Source organism: Rhinolophus ferrumequinum, chromosome 9, assembly GCF_004115265.2.
Source record: "Rhinolophus ferrumequinum isolate MPI-CBG mRhiFer1 chromosome 9, mRhiFer1_v1.p, whole genome shotgun sequence".
Classification (NCBI taxonomy): Eukaryota; Metazoa; Chordata; class Mammalia; order Chiroptera; family Rhinolophidae; genus Rhinolophus; species Rhinolophus ferrumequinum.
Window position 1 is genome coordinate 27,556,815 of NC_046292.1, and position 27,649 is coordinate 27,584,463.

General features: G+C 39.7%; 1 protein-coding gene across 26 annotated transcripts in view; it reads left to right on the forward strand.

Annotated features, from left to right (window-relative positions):
* MACF1 (microtubule actin crosslinking factor 1) overlaps positions 1 to 27,649 on the forward strand; it is a 305,934-nt gene that overhangs the window by 196,587 nt on the left and 81,698 nt on the right. For 19 of the 26 annotated variants that reach the window (XM_033115596.1, XM_033115604.1, XM_033115599.1 and 16 more), the window contains 19 exons: positions 334 to 483; positions 1,788 to 2,003; positions 2,082 to 2,231; positions 4,260 to 4,493; positions 6,683 to 6,832; positions 7,748 to 7,981; positions 9,093 to 9,287; positions 11,376 to 11,894; positions 12,645 to 12,821; positions 13,079 to 13,202; positions 14,218 to 14,426; positions 14,793 to 15,110; positions 16,528 to 16,694; positions 17,945 to 18,101; positions 19,926 to 20,043; positions 23,876 to 23,938; positions 24,600 to 24,841; positions 25,647 to 25,776; positions 26,484 to 26,683. In XM_033115596.1, coding sequence (XP_032971487.1) covers positions 334 to 483; positions 1,788 to 2,003; positions 2,082 to 2,231; positions 4,260 to 4,493; positions 6,683 to 6,832; positions 7,748 to 7,981; positions 9,093 to 9,287; positions 11,376 to 11,894; positions 12,645 to 12,821; positions 13,079 to 13,202; positions 14,218 to 14,426; positions 14,793 to 15,110; positions 16,528 to 16,694; positions 17,945 to 18,101; positions 19,926 to 20,043; positions 23,876 to 23,938; positions 24,600 to 24,841; positions 25,647 to 25,776; positions 26,484 to 26,683 — 3,753 coding nt within the window. The remainder of the gene's footprint in view (positions 1 to 333; positions 484 to 1,787; positions 2,004 to 2,081; positions 2,232 to 4,259; positions 4,494 to 6,682; positions 6,833 to 7,747; positions 7,982 to 9,092; positions 9,288 to 11,375; positions 11,895 to 12,644; positions 12,822 to 13,078; positions 13,203 to 14,217; positions 14,427 to 14,792; positions 15,111 to 16,527; positions 16,695 to 17,944; positions 18,102 to 19,925; positions 20,044 to 23,875; positions 23,939 to 24,599; positions 24,842 to 25,646; positions 25,777 to 26,483; positions 26,684 to 27,649) is intronic. The other 7 variants (XM_033115614.1, XM_033115615.1, XM_033115622.1 and 4 more) reach the window with 3 other exon arrangements.

Below are 27,649 nucleotides of genomic sequence, written 5' to 3' on the forward strand. Positions count from 1 at the left end.
TGAATGTCTTTCTGAAATTTACAAGCGTTTTAAGTTAAAAACTAACATTGGAGCTAATTTGAAATACTGGGGTGATACTTGAGGTCAGAATAGCATTTGGAAACTTTGCTAAAATTATGCTTACAGATTGATAATTATGAGCTTCCGCTCTCTAAGGAAGTTAATAAAATCAGTTTTTTTGTCTATTGATTTGAGAAGACATAGATAAAATAACATGTTATTTCACCCACCCTAAGTGTAGTAAAATTGTCTATCAGTAAGACCCAGCCTGCTTTAAAAGCAGACTTAAAGGAGAATGTCAGGTCCGAGTGAGATTTCTTTTTGGTTCCACAGAATGTATTTAACCGGCGACTCTGTCTAGAACATGATGAGAAGCTGGTATCCTATCTGTCTCTATTACGAGACATTGAAATGAGGACCAAACAGATTCAACCTCTGGAGCGAAGCCTATCAGAGCTGCAGGATCTGCTGTGTCAGGCCAAGGTAGGTTCCCAGAGACTTCCTCTAGGCCCACCAGCTTGGAAGAATTAGAGACTGTTCAGGAAGAAAAACATGTTCAAGAACAACCACCATTTAAAGGACAAAAGATGGATTGAAAAGGTGTAACTGGAAATCTCTGAAGAACACCAGGAAATACTGGTCTCACAGGAACCACAGCAGAAGAGACTCAAGGGAGGAGTAGTGAGCAGTATTAACTACAGTATGAAGACAGTACAATGAGGACAAAAAGGGAGATTGGCGCCTGAAAGTCACTAGTGAGCTTGATAAGAACAGTTTCAGAGGAGTGGTGGGATATAAACTAGGTTGCGGTGAGAATAAAAGGGAGATTGGAAGTAGGGGCAATTAATGTAGAGCATTCTTTCCAGAAGCTTGGTGATACAGTCAAGGAAAGAGGTAGGACACTAACTAGAGGAGGTGAACCAAAAGAGGATTGTTTTGAGTCGATTTTTGGGCTAAGGAGAAAGAACCAGTAGGAAAGAACCGGTCAGAAAGAACCGATAGGAAAACTTGGAGGAGAGAGGAAGTAATGGCTGATGAAATGAGGTTCCTGATGACATAGAATTAGACAGCCTGAGGGGGAGGAAAGGTAGCTCTTTCATTGGAATTAGAAGTTAAGAATTGTCACAGGATTGGCGTCACAATGAGAGCAGAGATGGTCGGGGTTTACCAGTTCTCTCAATATCCAGGGTATGGCTTTGGGTAGGGTGTCTGAAGGGGAAGAAAGGATGATGACGCCCAGGAGAACTATCTAGCTTTTCCATGGCTTATTTCTGTCTTCTCCACTGAGGGTCAGAATATTGTAGACTAGCTAAGGAGGAAGGCTGGCTTAGGGTATTTTTATGTCCTTTGGTTCTGCCCCCATGGAATTTGGGGTGGGAATCACCTTTTTGGTTGACTTATTTTGCATGACATATAAGGCAGTGACCCCCTTGGAGATGCAGCAAGTTGTAGTGGAAGGAGCACTGCGCCAAGTCAGAAAGCCTGCATCCAAGTTCTTACTCTGGTGCTTCCAGCTGGGTGACCTCCGACCAAAAAAAGCTTGCATTTAAGTCCTGAAGGTATCTTTTCTGTAAATACAGAATTATAATGTCTACTCTGTCTGCCTAGCTCAAGAATTAGTGATTATGAGAACCAAATAAAGTAATGAATGTACATAAAAGCATTTTAGAATCTCTGAAGCCTGTATAAGCATGAGGTGAGGAAAACAAAAATGTGTTCACAGCTGATTCCTAGATAGCAAGATTTCTAGTTTTGCTTTTGAAGGTAACTCCACTTTATCCCCTCAGGTTTTAGACAAGGAGCTAAAGGATCTGTCTACCTTGGTGAGTCAGAAATTAGAGTGTGTGAATCAGATTATCATCAGCCAGCCTCAAGAAGTCCCTGCTCAGCTGTTGAAGGCTCTAGAGAAAGATGCCAAGAATCTTCAGAAGTCCCTCAGCTCTGTGAGTGACACCTGGGATTCCAGACTACGCCACTTCCAGAATGCTGTCGAAGTCAAAAAGGTAGCTTTCAGTGTTTATTCACAAGGTCTGTGCAGGCTTGGACATTTTTTATAATCTAATTTGCCGTTTATTTCTTAGACTAGAGTGTTAAATCAGCAGAAACAGCTAGAAGGCAAACTCCAAGACCTGAGAGCCTGGGTTGGCAATACCAATCTTATTCTGAGTGGCAGGGAGTATAACAGTGAGACAGATGCCAACGGCCTGAATCAGCATCTCCAACAGTATGAGGTAAACTCTGCACCCATTTTCTCAAGCATGTTTTATTTGTCCTTTGAGTTGTATCAGTTTTGTTTTCCTGGTAGGGAAACCAGTATTGTACTTATCTTTCTTAGAAAGCCTGATTTTCCATTTCAGAAATAAGATCTGCTATGTTTAGTTTTTTAGGTTATCATACCCCTGGAACTTCGGTGATTATGATTATTTTTCCTTTCAGCTAGTCTCTGAGAGAGTCTACAGAATGACCTATCATTATCAACTTCATCTCCTCTTTATAACCGAGCATCTAGTATCCATCCCTTGTTTCTATTTTGCCCAAGATCTAATCCTATGCACACACACCAATTTCAGGACAATTTTTGATCAATGATCTAGATCATGGTTTGGCAAACTTTGTCTGTGAAGGTCCAGACAGTGAATATTTTAGGCCTCGTAGGTCATATGCAAATGGCCCATTTCAGTGGCAACCAATCAACTCTGCGACTGAAACATGAAAGCAACCATAAACAGTATGTAAAGGAATGGTCATGGACGTGTTACAATAAAACTTTATTTACAAAACTAGGTGGCAGGCAGATTTGGCCCCGGGGGCTGTAGATTGCCAACCCCTAATCTAGGAAGATGCTTTTCTTCTTGTTAAGCCACAAATTAATTGATTCTTTTTATAGATCAATGAAAGAAAGGTACAGACTCTGAGATCCATATGAGCCAGAGAGTTCCCCCCAGCATTGTTCTCTTTTGTGAGGGTTATACTTAAGATAATATTAGACATTACTCACACGGTTTATTCACGCTCTGCTCTAGGTTTCCTTCTCCTTAAACTCTTTAATATCAAAGCAGAACCAGAGATGTCCACTCTCTGTTCCATCCTCTCCCTTTTCTCCAATCTTAAGAGAAGCAGACACAAAGGTTTGTCCATGGTCAGGCTCCTTGTATAGAACTTCATTCCTCTTCATCTGGCAAGAGTTGACTTGCCTTCTTTTTTCATACCCTTTTATCCAAGATATCATTGGAGGAATGAGTAGCATATTTATCTGTTCACTGATAGGGTATTATAAAGAAGCAAGGGTGAGAAAAATTCCTGACGTAGTATGAGATATAAAAACATAGAGCATCTCATACATTGGTTTCTTCCCCTAGTTGTAACTTATCTGAATTCTTTTATGGGAAGAGAGCCACAGTCTAAGCCTTGTTTTCCTAAGAGGTAGTTTCCCAAATCCATGTGTTCACAGATGAAGGGAACATGGTCTTATGATAACTACCCAAGAAGCCCTCCAGCCTGCTTTGCAGGGTTGTTGACTGCTCTCAATTTCAAAGTGATAGAGATGTAGATATCGTAATTGTTATTATTGCATCCAGTATAATATAGCTAATGGTTACTCAATGTTTGTGGAAAAATTACATGCTTTTAATTATCTGAAAACAGACTATTGTAGTGTCTAGGCACTTTTTACTGCTTTAAGGGAGCAATATAACTAAATATTATATAAGAAAGTCTGGCTGTAATCCTTTACAGTTTTAAAATGTATAAGCAACGTTACTTACTGTAAAAATCAAATTTTAGTGAACCACAAATAAATTCAATATTTTCTCACTTCTAACCTACTTACCAGTAACTCACTGCTGGACAAATACAAATAGATTTTTGGACCTAAGAAAATATAATTAGACAGATATAGCTCAGACTAGAAATTCATGTTATACTTTCCAAAACTTAAAAAAATATATTTCGGATATCTGAGGTTGGCAGTAGTATAATTCTGTTGACATAAATAAATGAAAGCTTGCTGCATTTGGAAATCAGTATGCAGTAAAGGAAACCTAATTGTGATTTATGAGGCATATAGAGAGATCAGAAGTGAGAGAGACTTCCAGTGCTGATTTGGCTCTAGAAATTATCAGTGTCAGTTATAAAAATACAGGTAATTAACCTCTCATTGATTATGTCACTTCTTTGATTAGAACCAACAGCTTCTGCTTCAACAGAGAATTAGAAGTTTTATTTCTTTTTTTTCTTTTTCCTTTCCCTATTTACCTTAGGATTTGGAACAACCCATGTCTGAAAGGAAATCTCAGCTGGATGCTCTTGCCTTTGATATTCAGTTCTTTGTCTCCGAGCATGCCCAGGACTTGTCCCCTGAGCAGAACCGCCAGATGCTGAGGCTCCTGAATGAACTGCAGAGGTCCTTCCAGGACCTCGTGGAGCAGACTGCAGCTCAGATGAAGGCTTTGCAGGGCCGACTTCAACAAATGGAGCAGGCAGCCCGGGTCAAGGTCAGACTGAACCAACAGCTGGGCTCAGTTTGTCTTTTGGGATGTGCTCTGTTTGGGTTTTCTGGCCAGAGTCCATCTGTCATGATTCCGGAAGTCTGCATTTACCGATTCTGAAATTTCATGTCATTCAGGCCGGTTTGGTTCTGGTCCAGGAAGCAGATGTTCTAGCTGTTTTTCTTGCCATGTTTTTGGTTTTATGTGTGTGTGTGAGAGAATATGTGTGTTTACATGTGTATGCATGTGCAAGTATTTTCTTTTTAATGAGATCCGACTCTCACTGTGGCTTGTTATCTTTGACATTCAAATGAAGAGAACATCCCTAGCTTTTTTTTCTCCCTTAGCATTCTTTTGAAGGCTGGTAGGAACATTTAGCTACTCTGAGCTCTTGAGAAGAATGGTTTTGAATTCAGTTTTATTCCGGGGTTTTTAAAATAATTAACTATAGGATTCATTGACAACCTTCAAACAGCTGACAAGGAAATTTTTATAAGAATCATATTTTTTAGCACCTTCAGGTAGTGCTTAGTGCTTATTCAATTATGGAAAATGGTGTGGAGAAGCAGGGATGATGCATTTTGGGGAAAAAACTAACAATCCTACCACATTCCATCACAACCGTCTTCTTGCAAAACTCAACATAATTGCATTAATGGTAATATAACCCTAGAATACCAAGAATAATACTTAAGCCATTTCCGTTATTCGAATAAATTGGAATTCAGAAAGACGATATTAGAATTGTGATTATCACCAGCAAATCCATCTCAGGGTCTTCTTTATTACATATTGTGTAAAGTAGAATTGAGCTTTTGAGTCAGGCTTAAAGCAAATTAGGTTACTGAATTCCGTATGTCCTCCATTACTGCTTACTTATTTCAACTGTATTGAACTTGAAATAAAATACTAATGAAATACTTTAGGTTTCTTTCCAAATCTGAAAATTTGCAATGTGCTACTTGGGGATTTATATAGCATGGTGGAGCCTGTGGGCAGTTAATGAAATAGTGTTGGTCTGAACCACATTAAGACACAGCCCAGACCCAAGGGAGGCCCCTGAGCTGCAGCAAGTGATGAACTGCATGTGAACATTCTCTCTGAGCGCGTCATTAATTTCACTGTGATCATTAACCTTGTTGTCAGAAATGTGCTTCTTTCTATATTTGCTCTGAATGCATGTGTACGTCTCTGTGTTAACTTGTTTGCTTTGCTTTTTTCAGATTCAGTCTGCACCCATCCTAACCCATGAAGATCCCGTTTTACAGCTGAAGAGCTCTTAGGAGTTCTCTTCCAGAACCCTTCTATTTGTCCTAAAGAGGGGGAGAGAGGGCCAATTTGGGCGCCTGTTTGTAAGTGCAGGTGACTAAAAACACCATTAGAAGGTCGAAACTGGTGGAAAATGGTTTTAGAAGTCTGGTCAGGAGAACACATCATGCTCAATTGCTCAATCAGGTGCTTCAGTGTCAGGCAACTGAGATGAGATCTGGAGCAAGGATCAAGCACAGAGACATATTCCCTTCCTCCCCTTGGGCCTGGCTTTTCTCTTTGATATCAACGTAGACACCTGAAGGACTGAGCCAGTTGCTAAGCTTGGACAGTTGCCTTCTTATAATAGACAAGGCCCTCATGCCTGGCATATAATCATTCCACTTAATGAGTGTCTATATTCATGAGACATTTGATTTATGAAATCAGCTAAATTATTGAGAAGCTCAATTAGCTTATGAATTGTCCCGTTTCTTGATTTTTTTTTCCTCCTTGTCCAGTCCTTCTAATTTTTCACATTTGACTTAATATGTAGTGTATCATCTGGTTCTGGTGGAGGAATTGGTCAGAACCACTAATTTATTGTCATCACCATTATCATCTGTGGATTTTAAGCATCTGGGCTCTCTGTTCCCCATTTCCAAGGATAATAACAGCAGTCTGGCAAAGGAGCTCCCAAACCAAAACGTGGGAGCATTCTCACCTGAAATTATCCCCGATTTGAATCTAGGCCATGGACCCAGATCAGATTGTTCAGATGAGGGGAGCTTTCTGAATATGATTTCTGTGCTTTTTCCTGTTCTAGTCTCCCACCAACTTTTCCATCCTTGACGTGTAACCTGCCTGCTTTATATTTCAGAGAGTTATCTTGTATTTATAAAATGAGAATTATTAATTGTCTCTTGACCCCTTTGCATTTTAATTAGACCCTGCAGAAACAACAAAATACTTGTCACCAGAAACTGGAGGATCTTTGTAGCTGGGTAGAACAGGCAGAAAGAGCATTGGTGGGCCACCAAGGGAGAGCCGCCCAGCAGGATCTCTCTGCTTTGCAGAAGAACCAAAGTGACTTGAAGGTCAGTATGAATTAATCCATTTTTTCCATTCCTTCAACAAATAGTTCTTAAGCTTGCTATGTGCCAGGCACAGTGCTCAGTGCTAGCAACATAATGGTAAACATCCCTGCTATCATGAAGCTTACGTCTAGTGGGAGAGACAGGTATTACACAGATAATCACAGAAATGAACTATCATATCTATAAAGGAAAAGTTACATGAGAACATATAACAGAGACCCAGTCTAGTCTAGGATGTTAGTAAAGATTATCTTGAAGAAGTGGCAGTTAAATTGAGAAATGAAGGCTATGTAGGGGTTAAGGCATGAAGAGGTGGGCGAAGGAAAAGAATATGCCAGGCATGGGCCAATGCATTCATCTTGAGGTAGGAATGGGATCAAGAATAACATTCAAGAAAGCTAGTTCATTTGGACTGCAAAGAACAAAAGCAAGATTAGTGAATGATGAGGCTGAAGCAAGGTGGTGCCCATATCATGCTGGGTTTTGTAGGCTACATTAAGGACAAGGAGTGATAACCAAGAGAGTATAAAGGCCCAACCAGGCCTCAACTCAGCTAAAATTCTGTTATCAACTTTTTTTTATAGAGGAATGATCTCTGAAGAAAACTACAAATAAAAATCTCTGCTATTCAACACGTTTGTAGGCCGCAGTCTTCTTTTTTGTCTTCACTAAATGTTTGCTTAGAAATTTACATTTTGCTTAGAAAATTAAATATTAGAAAATTTCTTAATTAAAAAATATTTTTAAATGTATTGTTTGCATTGGTTTAGGCCTACCTATCCCTTAAGCAAATTATAGTCAGGGACATAGCACCTGTTGCAGATATACCATCCTGGTCATTCTATCTTCGTACTATTAGAGATTTTAGTAGTTCTAAAGTTGAAGGCTCTGCCATCCCTGTTTTCATGTGTGAAGGATTTACAGGATGAGATTCAGAATCATGCCACCTCATTCGCCAGTGTTGTCAAAGACATTGAAGGGTTCCTGGAAGAGAACCAGACCAAGCTGAGCCCCCAAGAGCTGACAGCTCTTCGGAAAAAACTTCATCAGGCTAGGGAGCAATATGAGGCTCTCCAGGAACGGACACGGGTGGCCCAGAAGGAGCTGGAAGAAGTAGTGACCTCAGCCTTGCAGCAGGAGACTGAAAAGGTAACCCAGACTGCTATGAGACTTGGTATTTTTCAAAAAAGAAAATTTTGGTACCTACACAAATGAAAGGTAATGAGGAGAAACTTCCTTACAGAGAGAATAATAGTGAAAAAGAGCTACTTCAGGAGCTGGTCTCTGAGCCAATATTTATTTTTACAAGAAACATCCTGAAGAACTTTTAAGTCAGGAATAGTTGGTAGGAAGTTCGTATTATCCTCTCACCCCCCAACCCCCAAATCTTGCTATCTATATACTCAGTACTCTGATTAATTAAAAAATGTCAGAAAAAAAAAAAAAAGCAAATGTCATATTTTTAACATGAATCTAGATTGGTGATCCAGGAGTGCTGAGGGCAACTACCTGGGGAGTCTTAGTGGGCCGAAAGCTGTCCCCAGCTGCCACTGTAGTTTCAGTGGGAATCATGGCCCTGGAATAAACCTAAGAGAAGGTGAAGTCTCACATGGTCTTCTGCGCCCCACTTGGCACTGGCTGATTGAATTAGAATCCTTTGTCTGGCCGTGGACTCTGATGCCAACAAAGGAGGTAGAAAAAAGAGAAACAAATTACCAGAAGATGAATTCTGAACTACCTGGATGTATCACTTGGCATATCCTTTTAATTAACTAAAATACTTGAAGAGTCAGAAAATAGAATTTGAAAGGCAAGTTTCAGAACTCAGTGCTCTGTTAGGCAGAGAAAAGGATAGAAGTCTGTGTTACCTTAAGGGAGGCGCAGCCAGGTAATTGAATGGGACTGTGCTATCTCTTACCCAGGCAAGCAAGTACCTAGAAAGGATTCCGTCAGTTCTCGCTGGGGTACCAGGACTAAATCATCTCTTAATAAAATAAAGCCCTAGGATTTGCTCACCCCCCCCCACCTTTTTTTTAAAGCAGTAAGATACAGACAAAATCTAGAGATTGTTTTAAATAATTATTTTTTTCAACAGATTTAGAAGATACTCATTCTTTTTTGTGAATTCAAAAACTGTTTATACTCAGTCTTAGAGCCTCTCTCTCTCTTTAGCATGAACATGTCCCCCTTTACTTAACCTGTGACCTGTAATTGCTGAGTATCTAAGGCCTTCTCACTAACCTCCCTCTGTGGCTTTCAGAGTAAAGCAGCAAAGGAACTGGCAGAGAACAGGAGGAAGATCGACGCTCTCTTGGACTGGGTGGCTTCAGTGGGATCATCCGGTGAGCGGCTGCCAGGAGCCAGCCTGCAGAAGGGAGCCTTGGATACCACTGATGGTCACATGGGGGTGAACCAGGCCTCAGAGAAACTGGACGAGCAATGTGAGAAGATGAAGGTGAGGACGTTACCTTGTTCTCACTATGCTGCCAATGCTCTTCTGCTGGGGGCAAGTCACCATAACCCTCTCGCTCCTAAATCCAGTGAACATTTCTCAGTTCATATCTTCTCTGATGTCTCAGCAGCTTTGAAACTGTTGGCCACTCCCCTTGTAATACTTTCTCCCTTGCTTTCCATAGTGCTACTCTGCCCTGATAATCCGCGTTCCTTTCCCCTAGCCAGCTTTCGAAACACCGATGGGCTTCCAAGTAATATTCTAGGACTCTTCTCATCTTTCAGACTATACTTTCCTTGGGTAGTCTCATCCGTCACAACACTTCAGTTATCATTTGTACTAAATAATTCCATGGATATATTCGTCTTCAGCCCAAATGCCTGTCCTGAGCTTTAAGCCATTGTATAAATCTGCCTTTCTTTATTCATTCGGAACCACGAAGCCCCTCAAACTGAAAAATGGAACTCCTGTTTACTATAGTTACTCCCCTCCCCCAATCAAACATGATCTCCTTTCTGTATTCCCACCTAATTGCCTGAACTCGGCATCATCCTGAATTCCTTTCCCTGCCGCACCGTCCCATATCGATTAAGTCATCAAATCCCATGCTGCTTGTATCTCTCAAAGCCAGCCACACTCCTTCCTCTCCGTTGAGATGTTATTATAGTCAAGACCACTATCAGCTTTCACTTCTGTTATTACAGTAGCTTCTACTCATCTCTGCCTGTTGGCTTTTACCCTCCAGTCCATCCCCCACACTAAGTGATCTTTCTAAAATGCTTTATATATATCCTTTTAATGGTTCCCTACTGCCCGCAAGAAACCATTTCTTATAATCACTATCTCTATACTCATTTATTCATTCATTCAGCAAATATTGAGCCCCTGCTATGTGACAGGCATTGGAGATAAACCAGTGAATGAACCAGATAAACCATCTCCTGGGACATTAAGTGGCATGTGCAGGCGCATTACCGTGTTTCCCCGAAAATAAAACCTAGCCGGACCATCAGCTCCAATGCGTCTTTTGGAGGAAAAATTAATATAAGATCCGGTCTTATTTTACTATAAGACCGTGTAATGTAATATAATATAATACCGGGTCTTATATTAATTTTTGCTCCAAAAGACTCATTAGAGCTGATTGTCCGGCCAGGTCTTTTTTTCGGGGAAACAGGGTCTGTTACTTGATTAAAAGATGATTATATGTGTAGGGCACTTGAAAAACACATGGATCACATATTTTAGTAGTGACACCTTTCTAGCACCTTTGGTTTAGCTGGAGTGCTTCTGTTGAATGGCGTGTGTGGGCCATTGCCTTATTTTGTGTCAATAGGATTTCTGCCTTTGGCGTGCTGCTTCCGCGCTTGGAAGATTCATCATAGTGCGTCCCCCAAAGCCCTTGCAGTCTTGTGACAGCACAGAGCAGAGGTGGTTCTGCTGTCATAGGGACCTTCCTGACCCCTCTTGCTGGAAGCAATCAGCCTGACTGAGTAGCATCTCCATCCTAGCAAGAAACTGTCTTACTCTTGGATGGATGGGTTGGAGGCTAAGAAGGGGTCATCTGGGTGGTGGACAGAGGCTGTAGTACTGTGCGCTCCCTACTGTTTGAGCAGGATATACTTGTCACCCCAGCTTCCCTGAGATGACGTTGGAAGCTGAAGCTATTAGGTTGCTGTTGCTACAGGTTGAAACTAGACGACATGCTGAAGAAAAATAGGCTATAGCCCTCCTCGGTAGTTGCATAAACAGTATAGATAGTCAGGAACACTGAAGTCCCACTAGACTCGTGAAGAACAAGATTAAAGAAAAATAAAACAACCGCTACTTGTTCAACTTGGATCAGCAGGATCCCATTAGAATAGAAAAAATGTGCGTAGATAAGCACATAGACATAGCACATACAAATAAAAGTACAAATTACCTTTACTGCCCAGAAACACAGTTTACTCTCACTAATATTGGTGATTGTTGCATAGCTAGAAAAGTAGCCTGTAGAGATCTCTATCTCTAGCTGTAGACTAACCAAATTATTGTGGTGTCCCAACTGATTGTCCTTTGTTTCGGGGGATTTTTTTTTTTTTTTGCCAGACCCGTCATCAGGAATTGCTGTCTCAGCAGCAAAATTTCATCCTGGCTACCCAGTCAGCTCAGGCCTTCCTGGACCAGCATGGCCACAATCTCACACCTGAGGAGCGACAGATGCTGCAGGAGAAGCTAGGAGAGCTAAAGGAACAATACGCGACTTCCCTGGCCCAGTCAGAGGCAGAGCTGAAGCAGGTGCAGACACTGAGGGATGAGCTGCAGAAGTTTCTGCAGGATCATAGAGAGTTTGAAAACTGGCTGGAACGGTCTGAGAAAGAGCTGGAGAACATGCATGAGGGGGGCAGCAGCTACAAAGCCCTTCCCTCCCTGCTAAAGCGGCAGGGGAGCTTCTCAGAGGATGTAATTTCCCACAAAGGAGACTTGAGATTTGTGACTATGTCAGGACAGAAAGTGTTGGACACTGACAACAGCTTTGAGGAAGGCAGAGAACCATCAGCAACTGGAACCTTAGTGAAGGACAAGCTGAAGGATGCAACGGAGAGATACACTGCTCTCCATTCAAAGGTATGGGACAGGCTCCTGGCAGCCTCTAGTGAAACCATCATGGTTGCCCTCACAACTGTGGGTGTTTTTTGGGGCTCAGAAACGTGAGGACACAGAGAGCAAGCTAATTTGTGTATTAACCACAGGCAGAATGTCTTTATGAGCTACATAAAAATGCAGAACAAGGAAGCCCAGGGGCTAATGTCTGATCCCAGCAGTATCAGGCGTGTATCTCACTGCAGTGCTCGCCGTCCTGTATCCTGACCAGTAGACGTGGGCTTCTGAGAAACATAGCACAGGGGAAACTTAAACCAAGTACTCAGTCTGTATTCCTAGACAGAGCATCTAGGGTAAATCCTTATCTTCCTTCCTATCAAAGAATTCCCTTTAGCTCCTGTGTAGAATCTAGTCAGTTCTTCTTACCTGTCTTGTGCTTTCTATCAATACCTCTAACCTCCAAACCCTTTTTATACATCTCAGTCCCATTTCTGTCTGCAACCTGATGTGTACTTCTTTGGTGGCTTGTCATTCAACTCACTAACTCTTCTCTAGTGTATAATAAAGTCGAAGTGAATAATATGGATCAAACAATGAGGACCCCACTTATAACAGGTGGTTGTTACCCTTCTGTCCATGGGCCCCAGCACTGCCCCCAACTAGTCACAGTGAGTCCCCTGTAACAAAACCAGGCCTCCCTTAAGACTATGCATAGGAAGCGTCCGCCTTTGGCCTGGCCTTGCTTACGCTTGCTTTCTCTCCTGTCTCTGGTAGTGTACACGGTTGGGCTCTCACCTGAACATGCTGCTCGGCCAGTATCAGCAGTTCCAGAGCAGTGCCAACAGCCTGCAGACCTGGATGCGGGCTTGTGAGGCCAATGTGGAGAAGCTCCTCTCAGATACTGTTGCCTCTGACCCCGGGGTCCTGCAACAGCAGCTTGCAACAACAAAGGTAAGCCAGGACACAGGCTGTTGAAGTGCATTGCTTTTCCAGTACCCCAAAGCAAAGCAAATCCTGGCATAGGTTAAAGGCAGTGGTTGGGATGCCTTGGACAAGATCTGATTCCTAAACACTTTATTCTGATATATGTGGCTGTGGATAAGCTGAGAATTATTCTGTAAAGCTGCCTTGGTAGCTCTGGATCCCGAGAACTAGCTTTGATTACTCACTCAGATATTTTTCTTTTGTCCTTTTTTATGGACAAGCAGCAGTTGCAGGAAGAATTAGCAGAGCACCAAGTACCTGTAGAAAAACTCCAAAAATTAGCTCATGATCTCATGGAAATTGAAGGAGAACCAGCCCCAGACCGCAAGCATGTTCAAGAAACTACAGGTATGAAGCAGCAACAGGAATAGTAGTTTCTTAATTCCTAGTATGTACCTCTATTCTGTAATACATCGCACTGTACTAGCTACCGTGTTTCCCCGAAAATAAGACTTAGCTGGACCATCAGTTCTAATGCGTCTTTTGGAGCAAAAATTAACATAAAACCCGGTCTTATTCTACTATAAGACCGGGTCTTATGTAATATAATATAAGACCCGGTCTTACATTAATTTTGCTCCAAAAGATGTACGAGCTGATGGTCCGGCTAGGTCTTATTTTCGGGAAAACAGGGTAGGTGCTGACGGTGTGAACATGAATAGCTCACCCTCTAATGAACTTTATTCCTGCATCATTGAAGGACCTTTGCCACCCGGCTCAATCCCTTTTCCCCAGGCATTCTGCCTTCTAGTCATGCGCTACTTCTTTCCTTTCCCAGTAAACTAGTCATTTCTTCATTGCTTTACCCCTGAAGTTTTTCCTATTGCTTAGCTGATAACATTAATTGAGTGCTTATCATGCATGATGAAATCTTGCTTGTGCATCAAGGTGTAGCTGGGGAGGTTACTTCCTTTTTAAAGTCCTGGCCACCATCACCACCTCCCAAAGAAATAAAGGATAAGAAGTAACCATTCTTCTTTCTGGCTTCTCTAGTATAGTACTCTTAGCACCAATACAGGACTTAGGATTTTATTTTCACGGTTAGTTGTGAAGTGCCTTCCTCTGCCTATGCTCTCTTTTAGAGTCTTAAGTTTGTAGAAGGCAACTTTATCTTGATTATCTTTAGTCCTCAGCGTCTAGAACAGACATGTTCCTGATGAGAGAAATTTCTGGCGTTTAGTAAGTGCTAAATAAATAACGCTTATTGAATTTGACTCAAATGCTAATGCCCTGTAAGCTTATTCCTTCTATTTGTCTTGATGTCTGCTGTTATAATTAACATGTACAATTTAAATATGTTCTTTTTAAAAGCACAACACAAAAATAGTCTCTACTCTTTCTTCTCGTGGCTTTGATTTTCCAGATTCCATACTTAGCCATTTCCAAAGCCTCTCCGGTAGCATGGCTGAGTGGTCTGCTCTGCTGCAGAAGGCAATTGCCCAATCTCAGAGTGTCCAGGAAAGCCTGGAGAGCTTGTTACAGTCCATCAAGGAAGTTGAAAGAAACCTGGAAGAGGAGCAGGTGGCATCGCTGTCATCGGGTGTCATCCAAGAAGCCCTGGCCACTAACATGGTGAGACCTCTACCTTAAGGGTTCCCATAAAAAGTGTATTTGCCATGTTCCATAACTGCCTCATTTTGAAAAAGTATTAGAAAAATTCATTTCCATGAATCTTCTAATGAGACTTACAAATGGTGACTAATCATGCCTGTGAAGATATTTCTACCCAATTTCTAAGCCATTGTTAAACATGAACGGTGGTGATAGCCGAGTCATTTGCTGGAGTGGGTCAGAGAACCAAGGGGATGAGATGTATGGTATCCTGAAGGCTCAGTTGCAATCCTCCAGCCCTCCTGCAGTTATTAGAAGTTTATTAGTTTGTGGCTCAGATATCCTAGAATAAGTGAGCCAGGAACTGACACATGTTCTTGATGACAGAAATTGAAGCAGGACATTGCTCGGCAGAAGAGCAGCTTGGAGGCCACTCGTGAGATGGTGACCCGATTCATGGAGACAGCAGACAGCAGCACAGCAGCAGTGCTGCAGGGCAAACTGGCGGAGGTGAGCCAGCGCTTCCAGCAGCTCTGTCTACAGCAGCAGGAGAAGGAGAGCTCCCTAAAGAAGCTCCTGCCCCAGGCAGAGATGTTCGAACATCTCTCTGATAAGCTGCAGCAGTTCATGGAAAATAAAAATCGGATGCTGGCCTCTGGGAATCAGCCAGATCAAGACATTGCACATTTCTTCCAGCAGATCCAGGTGAGGATGTATCTGCCAAGTGGACAGAATAAGGGAAAGGAAGGGCAAGGAGGGGACCAACATCTACTGAGCACGTAACATGTTAGTGTACTGGAACCTTTACCTGCGTTACCTTAAAGAATTATCACAACCATCCTGTAAACTAGACACTATTTGTCTGGTTTTTAAAAACATAGCCTAGATTTAATTTTCACACATACTACTTGTTCACCTTGGATCAGCAGGATGCTTACATAGCTCATCATGGTCACTCAGGGATTCAAGTTGATAAAAACTTCATCCTGACATAGCTTTCATGTTATTGCTTCAATGGGAAGAGAGGATATCATGTACATTTACCTTTCATTAGTCAAAGTAAGTTTCACTGGACCACGTCTGACTATAGTGAAATGTAATAAATCCTCCACCATGTACCTAGAGGATGCAGAGGTAGAAACAGTAATACTTGGTGAAGAGTACTACCTACCCCAGCAATATATGTATATCCAGGAGTAGAACTACTGGGTCATAGTATACGCATATACTTCGTTTGACCTAGGAGGGGCCAACTTGAGCTCTGGAATGGCTGCAACATTCTGTTTCGCTGGTCTATTTATTCATATACCATAGCATACTATTTTTAATTATAGAAGCTTTATGGTATGTTTTAATATCTAAGGGTTAGTCTCCTTAATTATTTTTTTTCCTTTCAAGATTTTTCATAGCTATAATTACACATTTATTTTTCCATACAAACTTCAGAATCAACTTTGTTAGTTCTAGAGAAAAAAGTTGGTACTTTTTATTTGGGTGACGTTAAATTTGCCTATTCATACGTGCATGTATACATACACACACACATTTTTATGGCTGTCTTTCCATGTATTCAGGTCTGCTTTTGTGTCTCAGAAGTGTTGTCAGGTTTTATTCATAAAGGTATTATATGTTCCTTCTAGTTGATTCCTAAAACTGTACCATTCATACTGCTATTGTAAATGAGGTTTTCACTGTTGGTTTTATATCTTGCTACCTTACTGAATTACTTCATTGTTTGATTTTACTTATATTGTTGATTCTCTTGGGTTTTGTAAATATATTTTCATGTAATCTGAAAATATACTGTTACCTCTTTTTCAAATTTTTATGCCACAAATTGTTTTCTCTTACCTAGTATCTTCAGTACAGTGTTAAATAATAGTGGAGAGGGTGTGTTTGCCTGTTTTCACAGAAGAGGTAGACTATAGAAGCTTAGAGACGTTTAATAGCCTAAGATCATAGCTAGTAAGTGGCAAAGCTGTGATTGAATTTCAGGTCTTTTGACTCCAAAAACCTCCATTTTCTTTTCATTCTGTTATGCTGCTTAGATATCTTTCATCTTTTAGTGTGTGTTTGTTTATAAGGATCAGAGGATTTAATACATTTCCTGTTTGCTTAACAGGAGCTCAATTTGGAAATGGAAGACCAACAGGAGAACCTTGATGCTCTTGAGCATCTGGTCACTGAACTGAGCTCCTGTGGCTTTCCACTGGACCTGTCCCAGCACCAGGACAGGGTACAGAACCTCAGAAAGGACTTCACAGAGCTACAGAAGACGGTTAAAGAAAGGTATGTTCTCATGGGTGTTGGTCAGTATTAGAGTACTAATTTTTTCTTGCTGTTGAGTGAAATGATTACCTCCTCCTTCTCCTTCACTAGAAAAGATAGCATCAAGAACTCTGCTACTGAGAACTAGGGGATTGGAAAGTGCTCTTTCAGTCAAACCTACCCAAGCTACTTCACGCTTAGTGGTTTTTCTATTACTAAATAATGAATTCCTTCCCAGTAGTGGGGCTCAGTTCTCTCTCTGTAAAAGCCCAGGTTACCTGGACCAAACAGAACAAATTTGGGGGAGCAAGTAGGATTGTGGCAGGATTTGAAATAAAGAGAAAAGTTGGAGGAGATTTCCCAGGCATAATTAAGGGTTACGTTGGCACTCACCCTGTTTGTTTTGACCACATCTAAGTTGCTGTTTTGGAGGAGTGTGTCTGTATTCTTTTAAGACAAAGATGGGAATATATGGCCGAGGTGGCTGATTTCAGATTATCAGCTCATTGAAAAGCCATGATTCCTCCATTAGAAAGCCTCCATGGGTTTAAGAGCTTGATAGGACTTCTCTTGATTTAGCAGATGTCGGCCTTATCGAGTAGAGGAAAGCAGTTACTCAAGCCAGTACTGTAAGCAGCAGATTGTTTAGTGGAGGGGCGGGGGGGGGACAGAGGCAAGAAGGCTTTGTTTTTCTTCCCTGATGCTGAGGGCCTTTTAGCCGTATAAGGAACCAGGGTCTTTGACTTGAAGTCTGGTAGATGTGGCCATTTCTAAAACGAAATTCCAAATTGATTTCTCCTTTCTCCTTGATTTATGTTATTCATTGGTGTACTTACCCTAATTTCTCCGAGCCTCACTTTTAGCATCTTCCTTGCTAAAGGAGCTAGCATTTGAATTTAGGTCTTGAAAGAGTCAAATACCTAAAAAGTAGCAGAGCTGGACTTGGGATCCAAAGCCTGCATGCTTCCCATTGTATCATAGCACCTCAGTGGCAGGTCCCTGTAGTTTTTCTCACTTTCACTTTAGCCTAGAGTAAGATTGAAGACTCCTTTCCCCAGAAATGTCCAAACAAGGGCAGCAGATTCCTTAGTTTGATGTTCTCCTACATTATATGTGGTTGTTGAGCCAAAGCTGCTGTGGAAAAGATGATGGGAAAGAAAGGTCCTGTTAGGAAACTGGTGCCTGGAGTCCCAGAATGGACCTAGTTTTAATTCAAGTTGACTTCTTTACACAGCTTAGTCTGGTAAGTAACAAAACGTCTTTGTTCACAGAGAGGAAGATGCGTCATCTTGCCAGGAACAATTGGATGAATTCCGGAAGCTGGTTAGGACCTTCCAGAAATGGCTGAAAGAAACTGAAGGGAGTATTCCACCTACAGAGACTTTTATGAGTACTAAAGAGCTGGAAAAGCAGATTGAACACCTGAAGGTAGGTGAACAAGAAGAGCTCTAGACAGCAGTTTAGAAGCATGTATGGACTTATCTCCAACTGTGGTGGGGAAGCGGTATGAGAAATGCAAGTCGCCATCTGCATCAGAATAGAAATTCCCATCTACCCCTACCCAAGGACTGAGCACCAGAACATCGCCTATTTAAAAAAACTAAAAGCAGCAGCAGCAGCAGCATCTGGGAAGAATACCTATAAAGTTTCAGCTGTTTTATGGATGTTTCTCATGCTATAACAAAGACAGTTGTCAAAGTCCAATCCTTGAGAAGCTTAAACTCTCATTGTATGTTTGAAAATGAGACAATTATATGTGAGCAAGTGACTAGATATATGATCAGGAAATCAAGGAGATAAGAACTAGTGCTGTGACTAATACAGGAAAAGTTAGATGGTTGAAGGTACCTTCAGGGTAGGACACCTTTTTCCCATCCTCTGTAGAATCCCTCTGTACCATGTTTGATTCATAAGCCATCCGGCCTCTGCTTGCACCTCTAAAACATCTCTTTTTTTTGTTTTGTGTTGAAACCAGCCTCTAACTAATTCATGCATTCATCCTTATTGTCTTATTAAAGCAGGATTTATCTTGAGCTGATGAAATAAAAGAGTTTGATTGTTTTCACAGAGAGAGGGTGCCAGGAACATTTGCTATAGGGAATTCCCTAGGGCAGAGGTTCCCCAGTTTCTTGGTTCACAATATCCTTAATGTTTCAAGAAATTTTTCATGGCAGCCCAAAGCCAAAAACAGAAATAGAAAACCTCACATGCTAACAGGTCAGGGCCAAAGAACTTACTAGTAGTTGTTCATCTGGTGTCCAACAGATGTCGCTGTTATTTCCCTCAAAAATGGAAAATACCCTGTGAGTCAATGCAAAGTTTGGGAACGGTGGCCCTTTTGAGTCAAGAGTGATTAATAAAAGAATTGACAGCTGTGAATTGATAATGTTTGAACTTAAGCAACATGAGCTTGCTAGATGTTCATGGCTCTGGGTCTTGCTCTGCAGCTTCGAGTCAAAAGCAAACTACGTAGATTATCAGGGAAATTCAGTGCGGAGAAAGAGATCGAAGGCTAGGATGCTGTCCCTGTTTTGAAAGAAGTAAAATCTTACTGCTGGGTGGGCAGTCCACATCTTAGAGACAGTATGATTTGGCATTTTAGTGTTAGAGCAGATGCCGTTGTTTCCTAATGGCTTCCTATGGAAGTGAGAGCTCTGACTTCAAACCCAATATAAATTTCCCTTGAAAATGCAAAGTGTAGCCTATGATTCTTGGTATTTCTCTATATCTCAGTATTTAGCTTCTCATTTTTCTCTCCAATGACCCTTTTTATTTATATGCATGCTATCCCCTTTGGCCAGTGGCAAACTCTTGTCTTAACTCAAAGCTTTCCTCCATCTAGCCAGAGTTAGATGTGTCTCTTGTGCTTTCAGAGTTTACTGACTGTCCATATTTCTGTAATATCATTTATCATGTTATAATGGAATTGATGATCTGAATTCTTGGTTTTTGGAACTGTCTTTATCCTCTTTTCTATTCCCAGTGTTTAGTATAATGCCTGGCCTATAGTAAATTCTCAATAAATATTGGATGGAATGGATGGAATGGATGGGAAGGTCCTGATTATTCCAGGATATCATTCTTCCAAACCTTGGCTGGCTAAGGCTAAGATCTTGAAATGGCTGAATATATGAGGATGGTCTCTTTAACTCTTATCAAAACTTTAAGGAGTTTATATAGAAGAACAGGTATCCCTACTTATGGGGAGAAAGCTCCCAGATGTTACATTTAGCTATTTTGTTCTTTAAACAGGGTCTCCTAGATGACTGGGCAAGTAAGGGAACTTTGGTAGAAGAAATCAGTTGCAAAGGCACTTCTTTAGAAAATCTCATCATGGAGATCACAGCGCCTGATTCTCAAGTCAAAACAGGTGAGTGCAGGCTCTTAAACATATAGTGAATAAACCTCATACTTTGCTTTGGCTTCTGGTAATGACTTCTTATCTAGTAAAAGTCAGACTCAAGGTTGCATACGAGAACCAAGGGGGATCCATGAAGCAGTCTTTCCCCTTCAACCTGACCTGGTTTCCATTTGCTATATAACATTGCTCCATTTTGCAAAATTCTTTCCTGTGATGAGAAAAAGTAAAGAGACTAGTTGGCCTACTTAGAACTGTCAAATGAACATAGGATTAAAGTAGGATTTTCTAGCTTGAGGAATATCTCTCTTTTATACATGTGAATGAGGAGGCTATGCATCATCTTTAAATTGGGGTCAGCCCTGGGCGGTGTAGGTGTGGTATCTTGGGAAAGGCTAAATATTTAGGAGTCAGTGTTGGTACACCAGAGACTGGCTCATTTCTTGGAAGTGAATACAAAGATTGGGCCTAGATACATGAATAATCTCTGGCTGTAAATTAAGTCTTTCAAACAAATCCATTATGAGCTCAATTACTTACTGGTTGTTAATTGGTATCTCATAGGTTTTATTACCAGACTATGTTTGTGTATTCCTGTACTAAAATAGTAAAGGAAAAGTTTACTTTCTTTTTCCCTCCTGAGAATGGCTACTTTTCTATTGTATCCTAAAGTTTAAAGATCTCTTGGAGCTACCCAGAAGTTCAATATTGAATTGAGTCCAACATTTAATTTAAAAAATATTGATAACATTTCAGGTTGTTGGTGATTCTTATATTCCAACACATAAACCTCTAAGTTCAGTGACTTAGTGTGTGACTACATGAGGAGCTGACAAACATTTTTTATGAAAGGACAGATAGTAAATATTTTAGGCTTGCGGGTTGTGTGGTCTCTGTCACATCTACCGTATTTCCCAGAAAATAAGACCTAGCCAGACAATCATCTGTAATGTGTTTTTTAAAGCAAAAATTAATATAAGACCCGGTATTTATGTTATATTATGTTATACCCGGTCTTATAGTAAAATAAGACCGGTCTTATATTAATTTTTGCTCCAAAAGGCGCATTAGAGCTGATTGTCTGGCTAGGTCTTATTTTTGGGGAAACATGGTATATGCCTCTGCCATTGTAGCACAAAAGCAACCATAGATAATATATAAATGTATGGGTGTGGCTGTGTGCCAATAAAACTTTATGTACAGAAATAGAGAGTCAGATTTTGGCTGGTGGGCTATAGCTTTCTGACTCCTGGACTAGATCGGTGGTTTTTCAAACTTTTTAAAGCACTAGAATCTTTTTTCTTTTTAAATCTCATATAGAATTCTATGTAAACCAAAAATGATATTTTGTTGGCGTAAATTTCCCTTATAAGTTAATTTATATTATAGTACTTATTATGAAATCTGTTAATGAAACTATATGCAAATATTACATCATTTTATACAAGGGATTTGAGACTGTGAATAAAAAAATTTTTAAAGTTGAATTTTTGGATGACAGCCTCATCATCTGATTTATTTCTAAATTTGATTGCATTATATCCAGAAAATGTGGTACACACAGATAAGCAGTTGCAAATGATGAGAAATGTTTTTAAAAGTTCACTTTACCATCTCAGAATACTCTTCAATTAAACTGAATTACAAGCTTGAAAGTGATATAATAAGAAATTTTCTTGTTTCAAAGTTAATTCACCGAGAATATTCAATGAGGGCTTACATTTTTTTTCCTTAAACGTAGAAAATGCCTAAAACTGGCATTGAAGACAAAAACTGTCTATAACCCAACATCATTACCTAAAGTGTTAAGAATTCTTCATTACACAGTTCTACCCTGATGAGAGCCTGCTCTGAGAAGATGTGCCTAAACCTTTACTTTTTTTTTAGCCTTTTTCTTTTTTGACATTTTATTTAATGTAATACACATGTGCTATAGATGTTTTTCTATGTACACAAATAGACATGTGCAGGTTTGAGTATTATAAAGTGCTAGTGAAGAGCTGCAACCTTCCAATCAATGCCACTCAAAAAGAACCTTAAATGTATGTATAGAAGTAAGGAGCTTCTTTATTCTCCCCCGAAAAGCAGCATACATTTGGCCCTCAGTATTCACATCCGCAATTCATCCAACCGCAGATAGAAAATATTATATTCAGAAAAAAATGTTACATTGCTTCTGTCATGTACTATGTAGTTAGGCCTGTGATGCATCTGGACTAAGTATGTAGACTTTTTAACAATACAGTGTAACAACTATATAGTATTTACATTGAATTAGGTGTTATAAGTATTCTAGAGATGATTTAAAGTATATGGCAGGGTGTGGGTAGGTTATATGCAAATACTATATATAATTTTATACAAGGGACTTGAGCATCCTCGGATTTTGGTATCTGCGGGGGTCCTAGAACCAGTTCCCTGTGGTTACCAAGGGACAGCTGTAAATTGGTTGTATCTAGTGGGTTAGTATGTGGTTGAACATAATTAAATATGCATGTTTGATTGTCAGGGCTAAGCAGTTAGAAATATATTCTGAATATTTAAACCAAAGATTTAAACCAAACATTTACAAAGCCCCTAAAGAGCACCCCTTAAGGTGCTTTAAAAATCAGTTTGAAAATCACCAGCCCGAGTCTTCTCAAAGATCTGTTCTAACTCTCAAAAACTGTGACCATTTCCAGCTCCTTACATTTGTGTAGCTCTTTTTTTTCCATAAAGTGCTATTACATACATTACCTTTCTACCTATTTCCAGTAACCCCATGAGAGCTGACAGGATAGGTATTATTATCTTCATATCCGGGGGAAGAAACTGAACTGTCCATAGATTCAGGCTCTCTTACAGAGTTAGTGACAGCCTTACGAAGACCTTCTTCTCCTAATGACGAGTCCAGTTTCTTTGGCTGTCACCACACTGTAATGGAATATGATCTTTCTGTTTGACCCATTTTTTTTTAAATGAAAATACAATAATATTAACATGTAAAAATTTTGTAACCACTATTTTTAATATAACCTTGCACATGACTTTTTCCACAGGGAAATCAATGTACATGAGAGTCTTAGTCTGTCCTTTTAATGTAATATTATATCATGAATATTCTTCAGATTTCTGTATAATCTTTATTATTATATGATCTAGTTTTTACTTAACTTGTGACACTCCTCTGAAATACAAGGAATCAACGTGGGGAGAGTATAGATGAAATTGTAGTAATTAGAAACAGAAGCAAAGGCCCAAAGCAGAATTCATGGGAATGTTTATGAGCCAGATTTATTGGTGCTTAGAATTTCTGTTTTCTGGTGGAAGAAGGGAAGGAGAAAGTCATGAGAGAAAAGATAGGGAATCTTCCTTTTGAAATAATATAAGAAGACTCAGTTTAATGATTATTAAAAGAATGTTACTTTTTATGTCCTCGATTGCATTTATTGTTAATTTTTATTATGTTGAAGGACATTGATGTTAAAGTTGAACCTTTTCAGTTTTATTATAAACCCTCATTCCAAAGTATGTCAAATAACATTCTAAAGATTTAATCGTTTTGCCAGTACTTCACGAAATTAGGGCAGGGTCCAAAGAATTCAAGTAGGAGATCTAAGACGGGAATTTGGATTTCCTCTAGAAAGGATTAGGAATCATTACTGCTAAGGAGCTGAAACACCTTGAGTGACACTTTGTTGCCTGGCAGCTAAAATGATTTGTCTCTTTCCATGAGTATGTTGTCTTGTGCTGTGTTAATTTCCTGATCTGAGCTTAAAGGGAGTGCCAAAGAACAAATTCAGTGCCTCTATGTATTCCTAACACGTTTGTCTTGCCCTGTTTGTCTCTCTGTCCTTCTGCTCAGGTTCCATACTGCCCTCTGTAGGAAGCTCTGTAGGCAGTGTAAACGGATACCACACCTGCAAAGGTGAGAATTCCATTTCAACAGTGCCTCTTTGTTGGGTGTGTTAGGACAGTGTTCATGTTTGCATCTGTGTGTGTTTCCATATGTGTGGAAGAACTGCTGCCAGGATGGGTGTGAGGGTAAAAATCTGGGGAGAAGCAACTGTGATGCCTCTTTGTTTGCTAGCTGTAGGCTAAACAGTTTGGCAGCCAGTGAAATCAAGGTACTAAAGAAATAAACTGGACCACTAGATCAGACCAATAAGGAAAGATTGTGAATATAATATATGCAAATCTTTGAATTACAAGAAGCTATACTAGAGATAGTCTAGTCTAAACTAGCCCTCAATCTCCCAGTTAGGTGATTTCTCTATAGTTTAGAGAAGAGGGAGCAGGAGAATGCCCCAAATCCTTAACTCTCCTCACTTTTGTTGTTCCCATATCTATTTAGCATTTTATTTATACATCTGAGTAATAATGCGAAAATCAGAAAGTAAATTAATGAAAGCTCTTTTGCTTTATGTATGTAAACAGGAATTTTTATGTGATTTAGCAGGAAGATAATCTCTAATTCACTAGAAGGAGTAGGAGAGATGCTTAATCCTGATGAGTAATTTAGTAGTTAGGAACCAAAGGGGTTGTTTGGAGAGTTATTCCCAATCTGATTTCTGTTTCTGTGATACTAGATCTGACGGAGATCCAATGTGACATGTCAGATATAAACTTGAAATATGAGAAACTTGGGGGAGTACTTCAGGATCACCAGGAAAAACTTCAGGCTGTCTTCAGCAGAATGCAGGAAGTTCAGAAGGAAGCAAGCTCAGTGCTACAGTGGCTGGAATCAAAAGAGGAAGTCCTAAAAGGCATGGATGCCTCATCATCTCCAACCAAGACAGAAACAGTGAGAGCCCAAGCTGAATCTAACAAGGTAGGTACTGTGTTTATGTGAGCTGCATCCCAAACACTAAGGGAAGGGACCACTATATTACTGTTCCTACCTGAGCCCAGGGACCTGAAAGTGAGGCCTGGCCGACTACCCAGGCCACGATGAGCAGCATGTTTGACTTTCAAATGATTAATGTGCCTAAACTCTCCTAGAGAATTCTTTACTTATGAAATTAGAAATTGTTATACGTCAGATTCAGAAACAAAACCAGATGTGTTTGCAGAAAGAGAAAAGCCCTGCTCAGGAGCACGAGCTCATTGAGAGTGGGGTCTCGTTTTCTGTGTGATGCTGCAAACCTAACCATTCTCATCAAGCACCTTTCCAACTCTTGGAGGGATCTAAATAACTGTGATTGCGGTTCGTTCTTAAGATGTTGGACTAGGAAAAACATCAGAAGAAATCCAACCATATAGAAAAATCCTATAAAAACTTTTCACCAAGATTTTTTATATTCAATCGAGCATAGCATGTCATCTTCAATACATAAACATTGTCATCGTCATCATGATTGTATCTTGATACTTTTAGTTTATACAGATTAATAGTTCCTTCTTACTGGGTTCTACTAATGTGTTATAGATAAAAGAAATTCAGGTCCTGCCATCTAGATTTTCATTTTAAAGTAAAATTTGAAGCAGAAAGGATAAGTTTCTTAAAATCACTTCACAAGTCATGGATAGACTCAGAAGTAGAGCCTAATTACCACCCAATATTCCAAGATTTCTTCCATACTCACATCTTTGTTTCCTGTCCAGAAATCTCATGGCATACATGTTCTTTCTCCTAGGCATTCCTGGCTGAATTGGAACAGAATTCTCCAAAAATCCAAAAAGTAAAGGAAGATCTGGCTGGATTGCTGATAACATATCCCAACTCACAAGAAGCAGAAAACTGGAAGAAAATGCAGGAGGATCTCAGTAAGTTATCAAAGGGGTGTTACTAATTCACCTTGTTTAAATTACTTGTCTTCGAAGCAAATACAGAATTTCAGCACATCATATAAAGCAATAATTAGTTTTAGTTAGTTTTCATAAGCAAGCAAGAGGCCCAGATAGGGTTAAAGAGTGAGTTTTACCAAGAAAAAAATTTTAGAGTGTCAGAAGTTTGGCTTCTACGGCAAGTCAAAGTGACAATCTTCTATGTTCAAGAACTAAAGAAAGCATTGATGATCAAAATGAAAATGGGAAATAATCTATAACTAGTCAATGAAGGGATTAGATAAATTATGCTACATTCATAATATTGAACTATAAATGATATAGGTGAATATTCATTGGTATGAAAAAAACTTACTGACATGAAAGATGTTCATAATATAGAAAGTTAAAAAAAAATAGGCTGTAAAATATCTATAGAGTATAAGATTTTTTACATGCACTCATTTATGTGTGTCTATACAGTTTTATCCCATGTCTAGTTTCATACAACCACCACGGCAATCAAGATACAAAACTGTTTGTGTTACTTCAGTTAAAATTAAATGAAGGTTATTTTTAACGTTAAAAAAAATATTTAAATACTGATCTGGGGGCCATTTCCTGTAGTTTATTAGGAACATAATTTAGGGACCAGGCCTGTGGCTGATGAGAGTAAAGGAATACATTTTCTCATTTCCTCTCTGCAGATTCCCGATGGGAAAGGGCCACAGAGGTGACAATGGCTCGGCAAAGGCAGCTGGAGGAATCTGCAAGTCATCTGGCCTGCTTCCAGGCTGCAGAATCCCAGCTCCGGCCCTGGCTGATGGAGAAGGAGCTGATGATGGGAGTGCTGGGGCCCCTATCCATTGACCCCAACATGCTGAATGCACAAAAGCAGCAGGTCCAGGTGAGCAATGCAGCTCAATGCTTTAGAGCAAAAAAACTGAAGCCACGTGAACCTGGGTTTGAACGCTGCTCCCAGCAAGTAGATTTCGTATGACCCTGGACAAGTCCTTTAACCTCTGAGAGTCTCGATCCCTATTTTAAATGAGCTATTTCTAAGGTCTTTGTAACGGTGCCTGTCAAATAGTGAATAGTCAATAACTGTATTATTAATATCATTAACAGAAGCAATAAGATGAATGGGTATGAAAATGGAAACTTCTGACTAAATTGTAGAATCATACTTTACTTATTATCCCCAGTGGTATTCATCCACATTACTAAATACAATATTTTATATCTTCTGGCTTTACTTAAAGATTTTCTGCTGATTAAACCTCAAAACATTGATTTAAGTGCCTAACATCCTGGAAATTTAGGTTGGTCAAATTATGTCATTTCTAATGAAATTCTACTTGAACCTTTCTTTGTTCTACATTCTCCCCAAACTTGTTTCATTTCTTCTCACCATTTACCAGGTCTCCTAATTTAAGACCTAAGAGTAGTTTTTGAGGGAATTTTTAGCCCCTGCATCCAATTGTCAAGTCCTTTTCAGCCTACTTACAAATATTTTTCTAATCTAGTGGTTTTCAAATTTTTTGGTCTCAAAACCATTTTACATTCTTAAAAATTATTGAAGACCCCCAAAGAGCTTGTGTTTATTGATATCTCTTGATATTTACTGTATTAAAATGCTGAGGAATTTTTTCAATATGTGTTAATTTTAAAATAATAATGATAAAACCATAAAATTATCCTAAGTAATATTTTTAATGAAAAAAGACATTTTCAATAAAAAATGTAGTAAGATTGTCATTGTTTTATATCTTTGCAAACCTCTTTAATATCTAGCTTCATAGAATATTCTCATAGATTTTCATATTTGCCTCTGCATTCAATCTGTTGTGATATCATATGTCTCTGGAAAACT